At 38.9% G+C, this 14,227-nt stretch overlaps 1 protein-coding gene across 1 annotated transcript in view; it reads left to right on the top strand.

Annotated features, from left to right (window-relative positions):
* Sara (Smad anchor for receptor activation) overlaps positions 1–14,227 on the top strand; it is a 431,539-nt gene that overhangs the window by 233,913 nt on the left and 183,399 nt on the right. Inside the window, exons 10-11 of the mRNA XM_067140577.2 lie at positions 2,358–2,522; positions 9,447–9,606. Of these exons, the coding sequence (XP_066996678.2) occupies positions 2,358–2,522; positions 9,447–9,606 (325 nt within the window). The remainder of the gene's footprint in view (positions 1–2,357; positions 2,523–9,446; positions 9,607–14,227) is intronic.

Genomic DNA, 14,227 nt, shown 5'->3' on the forward strand with positions numbered 1-14,227 from the left:
ACTGTATATACTCCACATTTTCTTACTCTCTCACATTTATCACGTACTCTACCCATGTCAAGAACAAAGAACCCTCCAGGTTGGCCTTCAACCTGTGTGCTTGTCTGCTGTCATGATGAAACTGAAAAACTAAAGTGAGGGCATCAGGGGCTGGAAATCGATCTGGAAATGAAGAGATTGACAAGGAGAGAGTTGTTCATTGTGAAGACTGCAATTAATAAAAAATGTGAAGTTTGTCTTGTTGTTTTGAGTGTTCTCACTTAACTTTTCCATTCTTCCTCTTCCTACACTGACCCTTCATTATGTTCAACATTTGTGTATGGTCCTGTCCTCATTCCTAGCTTTCATTTCTTTTTTTGGATTTATGTTGTTTCTCATTTTCTTTCCTTTCCATTACATATGGTTATTGTTTCTACTGTGATTGTGCTGGCAGTGGATGTTGTTGTTTTAGTCATCTGTCCATGGACTGGTTTGATGCAACTTTCTGTGCCACCTTATCCTGTGCTAACTTTTTTTTTTTCTATTGGGCTGCTGCATCCCACATCTGCTCTAATCTGCTAGTAATATTCATACCTTGGTCTACCCCTACCGTTCTTACCGCCTACACTTCCCTCAAAAACCAACTGCACAAGTCCTGGATGTCTTAAGATGTGACCTATCATTCTACCACTCCTTCTGGTCAAATTTAGCCAAATCAATCTCCTCTCACCAATTCCATTTATTATCTCTTCATTCGATCTATCCATCTCACCTTCAGCATGCTTCTGTAACTCCACATTTCAAAAGCTTCCATTCTCTTTCTTTCTGAGCTAGTTATTGTCCATGTTTCAGTTCCATAAAATGCCACGCTCCAGACGAATGTCTTCAAAAACATCCTTCTAATTCCTATATCAGTGTTCGAAGTGAGCAAATTTCTTTTCTTAAGAAAGGCCTTCTTTGCTTGTGCTAGTATGCATTTTATGTCCTCCTTACTTCTGCCATAGTTAGCTATTTTACTACAAAAGTAAAAATATTCATCTACTTCCTTTAAAACTTAAATTCCTAATCTAATATTTCTTGCATCACCCGACTTTGTTCGACTGCACTCCATTACTTTTGTTTTGGACTTATTTATTTTCATCACATACTCCTTACCCAATGCTCTGTCCATACCAATCAGGAATTTCTTCAGATCTTCTGCAGTCTCAGATAAAATAACATCTTCAACAAATCTCAGGGTTTTGATTTCCTCTCCTTGGAGTGTGATTCCCTTCTCAAATTCCTGTTTGATTTCCTTTACTGCCTGTTCTGTACAAACATCGACAAGATGGGGGACAAACTGTAACCTTTCCTCACGCCTTTCAGGATTGCAGCTTCTTTTTCAAAGCCTGTGATTCTTATCACTGCTGATGGATTTATATACAGATTATCGATAATTCTTTGTTCTTGGTATCTGATCCCGATCACCTTCGGAGTCTCAAATAGCTTGATCCAATCAAATGCCTTTTCAAGATCTACAAACGCCACGTATGTGGGCTTGTCCTTAATTTGATCTTGTAAGATCAGGCGTAAAGTCATGATTGCTTCATGTGTTCCTACATTTCTTCTGAAACCAAATTGATCTTCTTATTCAAGTGATAGAATGGCCAGTGGTTAGTCCTGACATGAATCCCATTGAGCAAGTGGTAGACATGCTTGACAGACTTGTTCGTGGTCGTCTCTTTGCACCACAGACTCTCCAGGAACTCTCACAAGCTCTCATTAAAAAATGGGAATGGACACTGCAGAGTGATCTCTGTAGACTTGTATTGAATATGCCATGTAGGTATTAGGCTGTGAAAAATCCTTATTGGGGGGGGGGGGGCTTTCAGACTTTGAAGAAAACCAAACTGTATGCCTGGATGAGCAGCCGTTCCCACTTTGTTTTTTGATACTCTTCGGACGTTGAAGTTTGTTTTGTAAAAATGAGTGAAAATCAAATTATGTTTTGTTGTGTAATTTTTCTGTAAAGAATACAGATATATCTGGTAACATTGCCCATTGTCAGTAATTGTTCTGTGCAGTGCGGTATATGTTCAAATACGTGTTCTGCAAATTCTTTTGGACAAAATTATTTAACCAGCATGTTCAGGATCCCTTTCTAGGGCAAAATTCTGACATTCTTTCATCTTTTAACATGGGTAGTAGTTAAAGGATATTTAATTGCAGAGCATTGTTATGTAGTGTTATTAACAATTTTGGCAACTACCAAAATGTATTGATTTCATAGTGCAAGTATAATGTGCAGTATGTTGTTTGTTTATTGTTAAAGTTATGTAGAATTATTGAGGTTCCAGTAAAAGTGCTACAGTATATCTTCTGTTGTTTCATACTTTCAGTGGACTGCTGTGTCAATCGTTTATGCTGGTGCTTTTCCACCATTGGCATGAGTTCAGTTGGTCAGGATGAAATAGTAATCATACTGGAATATCTACCTGAGGACACTACAATCCCCAAAGATATCTTCCATCATTTGAATACTATTTATCAAGATGCTTCCAGAGGTGAGTTAAAATGCATGTATTCAAGCCATTTATTTGGGTATGAAGTTTTCTGAAAAATGAAACTAAACTGTGAACAATGGATATTCTATTATCATACTCAAATTTGTCAAAACAATGTAGTGCCATTTCCCAGTCATTATGAAATGTTTTGATTCAACATGTTTATAATTCAAATATTATTTAATAAATTAATCTGGCATTTTGATCTGTGGTAATTATAGAATCCCATCTGTCTAGCATGCAAACAAGTGACTGTAATTCACATATTGATGATCAGGATGGGATGTGATAGCCAAGTGAGATTGTCGTTAAGTAAAGTTTAACTTGCCCTGATGAAGGCCAGTGCAATTTGGCTGAAGCTTGGCTTCATTAAATAAACATAGTGGCTTTAATCCAGTATCCACTTATTTATTTACATTAAAGTAAACTCTTGTCGCCATACCAAGGTGGTGCAGCTCTTTTCAGGCAACCCCCAATGGAGGCAAGCTGCATGTTCCATTTTAACCGCTTACTAGCCCTCCTGCCATTCTTAGCCCTTACTGCTCACGCGGCGGGCCATGCCCGACAACGAGAATTTCCTGCATAGATCCTATGTCGGGCACTGCCCGACATGACTTTCTTCCCGATATAACTCCTTTATCGGGTAACGCACGCATGAATTATAAATACAGTAACCTACTGCCATCTTTCGACAACAATTTGAAGCTATGTATAGCTATAATCTCTTTGAAATCTGGCTTTGTGGGCGTTCTTTGAAGACCATGCATGTTTGTAAACAGACGTTGTTTAGCAACATGGCGTCGTTCGAGCAGCATGAGATAGAGATAGATAGACTTTTAGATGGAAGTGATGTTGATTTCAGCGATAGTGAGAGTGATTTTCAGTTTAGTGGTGAAGAAGATATTGCGGAACTAGATTGTCTTGGTGAGTTTAGTGATGAAGATCCCGATATTGAGAAAAGAATGCTAAATGGCAGTGCTGGTACCTGTACTGATGGCTGGAGGGAATACCATGACACGGACTTGGATTTCAAAAGAATCCCATGTACAGGTACATCAGGTTATAGGCCACCGCAAGGGACTAAACCTAAGAGTGAACTTTACTTTTTCCAATTATTGATGACTGACGATTTATTGTCGGAAATTGTACGCGAGACTAACCGGTATGCCAGTGTCAACATTCAAAAGGTTACGCCCCTCAGACGTGAGTCTATCTGGAGGTCGTGGGTAGATGTTACTCTTCCTGAATTCAAAGCATTTTTAGGTGTAATTCTAAATATGGCAATGAACAGCAAGCCTGAATTACAAGACTATTTTTCCGAAGATTGGTTAGATAAGTGTCCATTTTATAAAGATGTGTTCCCCTGGAAGAGGTTTATGCAAATATTCAGGATGTTACATGTTTGTCAACCTCTAGGGCAACTGCAGGGAGTTAGTAGAGGAGCAAAAATCCGAAACTTGGTGGAATATTTGGATTGTAAATTTAGGGAGTTCTATGTACCAGGTCGTAACATCAGTGTAGACGAAAATGCAGTGGGTTTCAAAGGAAGAATTATATTCAAGTGCTACAATCCACTAAAGCCAACAAAATGGGGCCTTAGAATATTTGTTTTAGCTGATTCTGAAACAGGGTATGTTGTAGCACTTGAGCCATACTATGGGGCCACTACAACAAGTTCTCTTCCTCGACCTCATCTGTAATTTACACCTCGGATTGTCTTACATCTGTGTGATAAACTTTTGATCAGCACAAATGGTGCAACAGGTTTCCATGTATTTGCAGACAGGTTTTACACAGGATATGACTTAGCTGTGGAGCTGCTAAATCTTGGGTACCATCTTACTGGAACACTAATGTTGAACAGGAAGGGGTTACCAACTTCTGCTAAGAAAACCGTGAAAACCATGGCAAAACATGAAGTGCATTCATATCGGAAAGATGACAGGGTTCTTCTCTTACTATGGAAAGACAAATGTGTTGTGTCAATGCTGAGCACCTACCACAGTAATTCAAGCCAGGAGGTAGTAAGAAAGATGAAGGGAAAACAAAATGTGAAGTGATCCAGGAACCGAAAGTTGTATGTGAATAAAATAAGTACATGGGTGGGGTAGTCGTGGCAGATCACTTTTCATCCGCTTATGGCTTTACTAGAAGGTCAGTGAAATGGTGGCATAAAATGTTCTTTTGGCTGTTAGAGGTAGCAGTAATTAACAGTTTTCTTCTGTACAAAAGCCAAGACAGTCAAGTGAAACAGACAGTACAGAAGGGAACTGATAAAGCAGTTGGTTGGAGATGTACGGAACAAGGACTCGCACAAGCGCGGTCGACCATCCACTTCTGACCATGCCATTTTCTTTTCCTTCACTTTAATCTTTACCCTATCATTCCACCAGTGTGTTTCTGTGTGTTTCACATTTCCTGATGTTCTACCACACACCTTTCCTGCACATCCAACCAGTGCTTCCTTAAATCTTTTCCATTCCTCTTCAACATTCCCCACCTCTGTCCTGGGTACCAAGGGTATCATTTCCCTTTGAAATTCTTCTTGTATGCTTTTCTCCTTCAACTTCCATACTTTAATTCTTTTCTCTCTTCTTGGGGTTTTTCAATCTTTCCAACTTTCACAACTCTATGATCTCCGCCAAAGTCTTCTTCAGGCATGGCTGTTACATCTACAAGATTCTTCTGGTGTTCTTTCTCTATGATTATATAATCAATCATGGTCTTTGTTTGTCTGTCTCCCCAACCATACCTTGTAATCTTCTGACTGTTCTTCTTCCTAAACCAGGTGTTTAGTAGTTAGTATAGTTGAAAAATTTCCAGAATACCTGTACCTTACACATATCCTGATACAAAATCTCTCACCATACAGTCTATTATGGGTCTGATACTTGTCCTCTGTATTGTTAAGGGGTAAATAGCAATACACTCAATGAATTCAGATAAATCGTGTAAGTTTTCTCCATTCCAGCAGGTTCCATGTCTTCTCCACATTTACCTTTACCTTCTTGTATGCTGAGTTCTATTTCCAGTTCTTGCATTGAAATCACCCATTAGTAGAGGCATGATAATATTGCAACCACAATAAACACGATAAAAATGAAAAGCATGACTTTTGCACTTTTTTTTTGCTGGTTATCTCATAATATTTGCAACTCTTTATTAGTTCCAGGACTGTGAATGTATGCTATAAGTGGATACTACGGTGATAGACCGCATTTTCAGTAAAATACAAGTGATTTTGAAGAATGCTTGTCCTTTTAAAAAATTGAAATTTGGAAAAAAAGAAATCAGATTTTGTTTTATTCTTAGCATACGTTGTGGTTGGAAACTTTTATCATGAACTCGGTTCCCAGCTGATAAGCTGTGAACTGCACGTGCACAACAGTGATTTTTGCTTTTGTCTGCTACAGAGCATATAGCAGTCATTCCTACACTGCTGAGCAATGAAGGAAAAAGAAACTGTTGAAACTTGTACAATTTTATCCTTTAATTTAAATTCATGAACAAAATTTCAAACATTCATGACTATAAATCACATTTTTTGGCAACGTCATGTTTTTATTTCTGCATTCCTTTTTTCTCCAGCAGCATTAATACCTTTACAGGTTTAGTTATGTAACAGAACTTGACAGACAGAACAGATTTTGTAACAGAACTTCTAATATTCTGTTATTGGTTGGGTTATGCATTTCCATTGTTATAGGTCTGATATTTTAAATTCAATTATTCCTCTGAAATAGGCCTAATAAAATAATAAAACAGGTTATGGCTTTTACGAGGCATATTTTTAAAGTAAGGGCCGTTTGAAAATAACTACACAACGAAAGACAATTTTCAAACACCATATTTATTTGCAGATTCTACGTACTTTACTCTATTTTGCAACATAGCCGCCAAGTTTGTTTAAACACTTATCGTACCTTACAGCTAAGTTTTGAATACCCTTTTCATAGAAACTCGCCGCCTGCTCCGATAACCAAGACTTCATGGTCGTTTTCACTTCGTCGTCAATGTAGTGGTTGCCGCTGAGGTGATGTTTGAGGTGGCAGAACAGATGGTAATAACTTGGCGTAAGGTAAGGGTTGTAGGGTGGGTGGTCTAAAACTTCCCAGCCAAAAGTGTCCAATAAAACTCGGATCTGAGGCCTTGCATTGTCATGGAGAAGGACAATTCCCTTTGTCAGCATGCCATGTCTTTTGTTTTGTATCGCTCTGCATAGCTTTCTCAATGTTTGGCAGTAGGCTTCCACATTGATAGTGGTTCCTCGTTGCATTAAGTCAACCGACAATACACCATGCCTATCCCAAAGCACGGACACTATGATCTTTGCACTGGAACAGAGTCTGTCTGGCCTTCACCTTTACAGGCGAATGTGTGCGTCTCCATTACATGCTCTGTTGCTTTGATTTGGGCGTGATATGCGAAGCCCACGTTTCGTCTTCTGTTACGATCTGACTCAACATGCTGTCACCTTCTTCGGCATAAGTCAAAACATCATCGAACACTCAAATCTTTTGTTTTTGTGGTCCTCCATTAGAAGTTTAGGGACCCAACGGGAGCACAGTTTCCTAAAGTTTAGGTTTTCAGAAACGATTTTGTCAAGCACTGACCTAGACACGTCAGTAAAGGCATTTGTTAGAGCTGTTATTGTGAAGCGTCTGTCCTCACAAATCTTAGCTTCATCTGAAGCCACCAAATAGTCTGTGATCAGAGATGAGCGAACGGAGCGGGCCTCATCAAGGACGTAGTCACGGCCATCCTTGAAGTCTCATACCCACGTATGCACTTTGTCTTCACTCATAGCATCAGCACCGTACACTCCGTAAATCTGTCGGTGAATGTCTGCAGCAGACGGGTTCCTTGCCGACAAAAACCATATCACTGACCGAACCTCGCACTGGGCGGGCGAGTCGATAATCTTGAACATTTAAGCAAGCACAGAACAGAACCGTACAGGTTAGCAACAGAGCTGCAACTGAGCACCGTTGTTCCTGAGGCATGCCGGCACACAATGCATGAGCTCGTTGCAACACGCGAGCACGAACTACTAGTGTCTACAACGAAATAGCCCTTGCATAAAAAACACTCCTCATAAATGCTATTTTAAATATCATTTTTGTTATAAATAGACAAATTTAATTCTATAATTTCATACCCCTATCCATACCTTCACTGTTGACTCTGAACTGTATTAGTGTATGATAAAATTGTCTACTTCATCCTCATCTGTTTATTCTTGTGGGAAGTATACCGAGACAATCCTAGTCCTGATTGCTGCAACCACCATATCTATCCGCATCCTCATTTATTTATGCCTAACCTATGTTACACGCTGTGGTCTTCCCGATAAACCATTCCATTCTTCACTTTGCCCTTCCCCTCTTCATCATATTACCTTCTACTTTTTCCTTCTTACATCCCCTAACTCAAAAATTGTTTGCCCAATGAATTCCCTTTTATTCTCCAGTTACTTGGACCCTGTCCTGTCAAATAGAAGTGGGACTCCATCATTTCCGTTGGTCTAAGGCTTGCTAAAAGCGTGAGTGTTCTTTGTGAATTTCTGGCCTGACTCGTAATTTTAATGAGATGTTTTTTATTCTAATGGTTTATGGACCAAAGTACATGATGTTGGTCGACAAAATGTATGGAGGAGCAACAACACAGGTCAGAAGCAGTATTGGACTAACAGTTTGGATACCAGTGAAAGTTGGATTATGTCGAGGCTCTGCCTTGAACGTCATATCTTTTTCCCCTGATCATATGTGTAATATCTTTTGGAAATGAGAGATCATCCCTGTGGTGTGTGATGTTTGCTGATGACGTTGTGTTGCATAATACCAACAGAGATACTGCAGAGAAAAAAATTGGAACAGTGGGGAGCAACTATAGAAGACAAAGGCTTAAGATTAGTAGGAAGAAAACAGAATATTTGAATTTAATGAGGATTAAGAATATGAGATGAAAATGCAAGGGAGATCGTTTAAGACAGTAGATGTTAAAATACCTTGGCTCATTTGGCTCAGTGGTGACTGAAGATGGAAATCTGCAGGAAGACAGAAGACATAGAATACAAGGAGGATTAAAAATATGGAGAAAGATGTCAGGAGTCCTATCTGACCATAGAATCAGGGTTAGGATTTGGGGAAGAGTACACAAGACTGTACTAAGATCAACAGTGACAGTTGGTGCTCAGACATGGCTATTAAAGAAAGTTGGGGATAAAAAGTTGTAGCAGAAATGAAAATGCTCAGGTGGACATGTGGGTAGCATATCAGAGGAACAATGACGGTAGGGGAGATACCAAAGAAGACAGGAAAAAGACTGCAGTGGGGAAGAAGTGAGATGGAGATACTAGCTGAGAAAGCAAGAGGAAAAGCAAAGAGGTGGTGGATGGTTTGCATAAGAGATGATCCAAGAGAAAAACAACTGTTAGAGGACGCTGTACATGACCAGGCCAAGTGGAGAACAACCATCAGAAACGTCATCGTACAGAAGTAAGAGAAGAAGTTCAGGGTTGAAAGTGGATTCAGTAGTCCTAACCTCTTAACCGTGAAGAGGGTACCAACTCAAAATATGCCCAAGATACCCACTTCTGGTACATAGTATCCAGTTCCCAACACTTAGAACCACTTTCTTGGTCATTCGGTGTTTGCTTGTTCATGAACAAGGACATCACTATAGCAACCCCTACCGTGAATCAGATTTGTAACTTTTAGTCATGTATTCTGAAGATAATTTTAAAGGAATTAAGAGTCTGTAGATAATGACTAGCTCTCACCCTCTCTTTATCAATCTTTGCTTGCCTCTGCTTCACTTTGCATGTAGCATTTACATCCTACCAAACTTTAGTACTAGAAGTGTAAACAATGTAGACCATATTTAACAGTGTTTTCACTTAAATGTTTCGTGTGTTGTGTGTAGGTAACATGGTGAGCGAGATGGGTCACACTGTGTTCCAAGGTTCTACATTTCTAGGATCAAGTGAACATGGTGGTTTTATCTACATTCGACCTTCATTCCAGTGTCTTCATAAATTAATCCTGCCAGCTCCACCCTACCTTGTAGCAATTCTGTTCCATAGGTAAGTAATGATTTTGTTCTATGTTGATATGTGTACAGCATACATACATACATACATTACATTTAGTGGTAGGAAGAGTACAAGAAAAAAGTAATTGGGCTCAATTACAGATACTTGTGAAATATTTTACTCAATTACAATTACAAATTACTTTCCAAAAAGTAATCAGTCAAAATACAGTTACTTTACAGAATGTTAGTCTGAAGGAAATTGCTGATTTTCTTTGCTTGGTGCTGGAATAATACAAAAGTTTGCAGGGAAAACAAATAATTATATTACTTAATTTTATGTGTGATTTTTAGCATAGACGCATTAAGTGGCTATCATCACCAGGTGAGACTAAACATGATACCTTGGAATTTTATAAATGATCTTTTCCCCATCATTTTTATTTTAGTTAATGACTTTTAGCATTTGAAATGATTTTCCATCTACTTTGCAAATAAATTCATTGGTTCTTAAAATTCTCACCACTAATCCTTGACATTACAGATTATAAACTTATCATCCATATTGACAGCTATAGCCTTTCCAAGACTAAAGTAATGTCTGTAGGTAAGAGAATTGAATGTCAGGTTGGGAATACAAAGCCTGAAGAGGTAGGTAATTTCAAGTATTTGGGATGTGTATTCTCCCAGGATGGTACGATGGTAAGTGAGATCGAATCAAGGTGCAGCAAAACTAATGCAGTGAGTTTGCATTCGTGATCAACAGTACTCTGTAAGAAAGAAGTTAGCTCCAGGACAAAACTGTCTTTTCACTGTTGCTTTACAGGAGTGAAAGCAGGGTGAACTTGGGATATCTTATTCATAAGTTAGAAGTAACAGACATGAAAGTAGGGAGAATGATCACTTGTACAAACAGGTGGGAACAATGGCAGGAGGGTACTCAGAATGAGCAGGTAAAGGCTAAGTTAGGAATGAACACTACTGATGAAGCTGTACGCGTAAACTGGCTTCAGTAGCGAGGTGTGTGATGCGGATGGAGGAAGATAGATACCTAGGAGAATAATAGAATTGGATATTGAGGGTTAGAGAAGAAGAGGGAGACCAAGACTACAATGGTTCGACTCATTTTCTGATGATTTAAATATAGGAAGTGTATAACTAAACAAGGCCGCTGAACTAGAGAGGATTGTGGTGGAGTTTATTAAATTCAGAGAGATTTGCAGACTGAAAGCTGAAAGGCATAACAGTTCATAATGAAGATGGATGGATAGAATTCCACCAAGATGTTCACTTTTCCCCATCTTTACATACTGTTGTTCCTTGGCATTCCCTTGACGTTTCTACTGCAGCATTCTCTTTCTACACACTGAACCTTCTGTCTATTCTTTGAGACTTTTCACTAATCATATCCATGTACTTCTAATTTCCTTGTTGTGGAGATTTTCTACCCTTATCCATGTACGCACAGACTTAATATTCTGTCCTAGGCCTTTTGATATTTGGTTCCCTTCGGTTCAGATACTGATGTGTGTCATTAAAATATTCTCAGAATACTCGCACATTCCTCTGAATTCAAAGTCGGTTATGATGATAATTGCAATGGATCTGGTGCCCTTGCCCTCCCGTGCATAGCATTAACATGAATAGCCTTATGCTTGAACAATGAATTTGCAACTGCTAATCTCCTACAGCACAGAATTCCAGTAAATGCTTTCCATTCTTATTTGCTTCCATATCTTTCCCAGTTTTACCCATAGCCTTCTCAGTTTTGCTTCCAGTTCTCAATTTGAAATTGCCTGTTAGCACTATCTTGCCCTTGCTGTTGATCCTGAATTCATCATTACTCATTGCTTCATAAAACTTGTCTGCTTCATCGGGATCTCCTTCCTCATACTTTGAATCTGCTGAGATAATTCTCGACCTAATTCCGCCATCTGCTAAATTTGTCCACATAATTTGCTCATATATGGTACTTGCCCAACAGAAACTGTGTTGCATCTTTGGTGTTCCTCATGAACAGATATGCTCCCACTCCCTCTGCCCCACTTTTAACACCTGTGAACCCTTTAATGCCAATTTTTTTCCCTCTGGTTTCTTTGAAATTAGTCTAAATCACTTAAAGTCCTTAGTATAACATAATTACATAATATTAAACTCATACTTTTCACTATTTCATCGGCAGGTGCCATGCTCATATGATCAAGCTGCCGGGCTGAGTGGCTGAGACGGTTGAGGTGCTAGCTGTCTGACCCCAACTTGGCAGGTTTGATCCTGGCTCAGTCCGGTGGTATTTGAAGCATCATATGATCAAGCTAGGTGAATGTGTTGGCTTTTTAGTTTTTATAGAATTTCTTTAATATTATAATTTCATACATTGGTATTGATTATTTATGAACAAAATACAGTAAACTAAACTTACGATGATAATTTATGAAGGATATACACTAATGACGGTCATTTGACACTACAGTACATAGAGTGCCAGACTGAGTGGCTCAGACGGTTGAAGCACGCTGGCTTTCTGACCCCAACTTGGCAGGTACTCAAATACGTCAGCCCCGTATCGATAGATTTACTGGCACATAAAAGAACTCCCGTGGGACTACATTTGGACACCTCTATGTCTCTAAAAACAGTAAAAAAAGTAGTTAGTGGGATGTAAAGCCAATAACATTATTACATAAATGGAGCACTAAAAGTCCCCAGACTAAGTACATATGGATTGTTACAATATGTTACATTCATACATATCTAATTTACAGAAGTTCTCAATAGAAATAAATATTTAAGAATTGTGTACTTTATACAGTATGAAATAGAACCCAACATGGAACACAGAGACCAACATTGCATTTTATGCACTCAGTGCAAACTGTGCTGGAGCATTCCTTTCCAGCACAGCGTCGTTGATCGCAGGGCACTATGAGGTGACCAATCCTGTCAAATAACATGTAGTCAGGGACACTGCTCTTCTGGATGCTATATCTTGAGGTGATAGATTGGCCTCTTCCTTTCGGCGTTATTTTAAATTTCTGGAGATGTTCTGCAGAATATGGTGATGAAATTCTAATGTGACAAATCACATCCAGACCTCTTTAGAAGAAATTGGGAATGGAAATGTCCGAGAGAGCCATGTAAAAAACCACCACAACCATTTTCTTTTTTTTTTTTTTTTTTACACACACACCTACTCTGTGGTAGGATAAATTCGGGTCCATCATGTCTGTTCTATCCATTCCACTGTTGTATACTTCAAACACCTGAACGCTTGATATGTACTTAACTTTTCTCTGCCTAGGAGTATCGGGTTATCATTGAAACTGGTTCAACAAGTTGATGCTATTGTAACAATCATAGAGTTATCAGCTGCTAAGGAATCAATTTTATCAGCATGTTCATGTTGTTGTTTGAGTCATCAGTCCATAGACTGGTTTGATGCAGCCCTCCATGCCACCATATCCTGTGCTAATCTTTTCATTTCTACATAACTATTGCATCCTACATCTGCTCTAATCTGCTTATCATATTCATACCTTGGTCTACCCCTACCGTTCTTACCACCTACACTTCCTTCAAAAACCAACTGAAGAAGTCCTGGATGTCTTAAGATGTGTCCTATCATTCTATCTCTTCTTCTCGTCAAATTTAGCCAAATCGATCTCCTCTCACCAATTCGATTCAGTATCTCTTCATTTGTGATTCGATCTATCCATCTCGCCTTCTACATTCTTCTGTAACACCACATTTCAAAAGCTTCTATTCTCTTTCTTTCTAAGCTAGTTATCGTCCATGTTTCACTTCCATACAATGCCACGCTCCGCACAAAAGTCTTCAAAAACATCTTTCTAATTCCTATATCAATGTTTGAAGTGAGGAAATTTCTTTTCTTAAGAAAGCTCTTCCATGCTTGTGCTAGCCTGCATTTATGTCCTGCTTACTTCTGCCATCGTTAGTCATATTACTACCCAAGTAATAATATTCACCTACTTCCTTTAAGAATTCATTTCCTAATCTAATATTTCCTGCATCCTGCATCACCTGCCTTCATTCGACTGCACTCCATTACTTTTGTTTTGGACTTATTTATTTTCATCTTGTACTCCTTACCCAAGACAATATCATCGGCAAATCTCAAGGTTTTGATTTCCTCTCCTTGGATTGTGATTCCCTTTCCAAATTCCTCTTTGATTTCCTTTACTGCCTGTTCTGTATAAACATTGAAAAGGAGGGGGGACAAACTGCAGCCATGCCTCACTCCTTTCTGGATTGCTGCTTCTTTTTCAAAGCCCTCGATTCTTATCAACGCAGGCTGATTTTTATACAGATTGTAGATAATTCTTCGTTCTCGGTATCTGATCCCAATCATCTTCAGAATCTTAAATAGCTTGGTCCAATCAACATTATCGAATGCTTTTCCTAGAGCTAAGAATGCCATGTACGTGGGCCTGTCCTTCTTGATTCGATCCTCGAAGATCAGACGTAAAGTCAGGATTGCTTCACGTGTTCCTACATTTCTTCTGAAGCCAAATTGATCTTCTCCCAACTCAGCTTCAACCTGTTTTTCCATTCTTCTGTAAATAATACGTGTTAAAATTTTGCAGGCATTAGATACTAAACTAATGGTGTGGTAGTTATCACACTTGTCAGCACCCGCTTTCTTAGGAATAGGTATA

This window comes from Anabrus simplex, chromosome 2 (genome assembly GCF_040414725.1).
Source record: "Anabrus simplex isolate iqAnaSimp1 chromosome 2, ASM4041472v1, whole genome shotgun sequence".
Classification (NCBI taxonomy): Eukaryota; Metazoa; Arthropoda; class Insecta; order Orthoptera; family Tettigoniidae; genus Anabrus; species Anabrus simplex.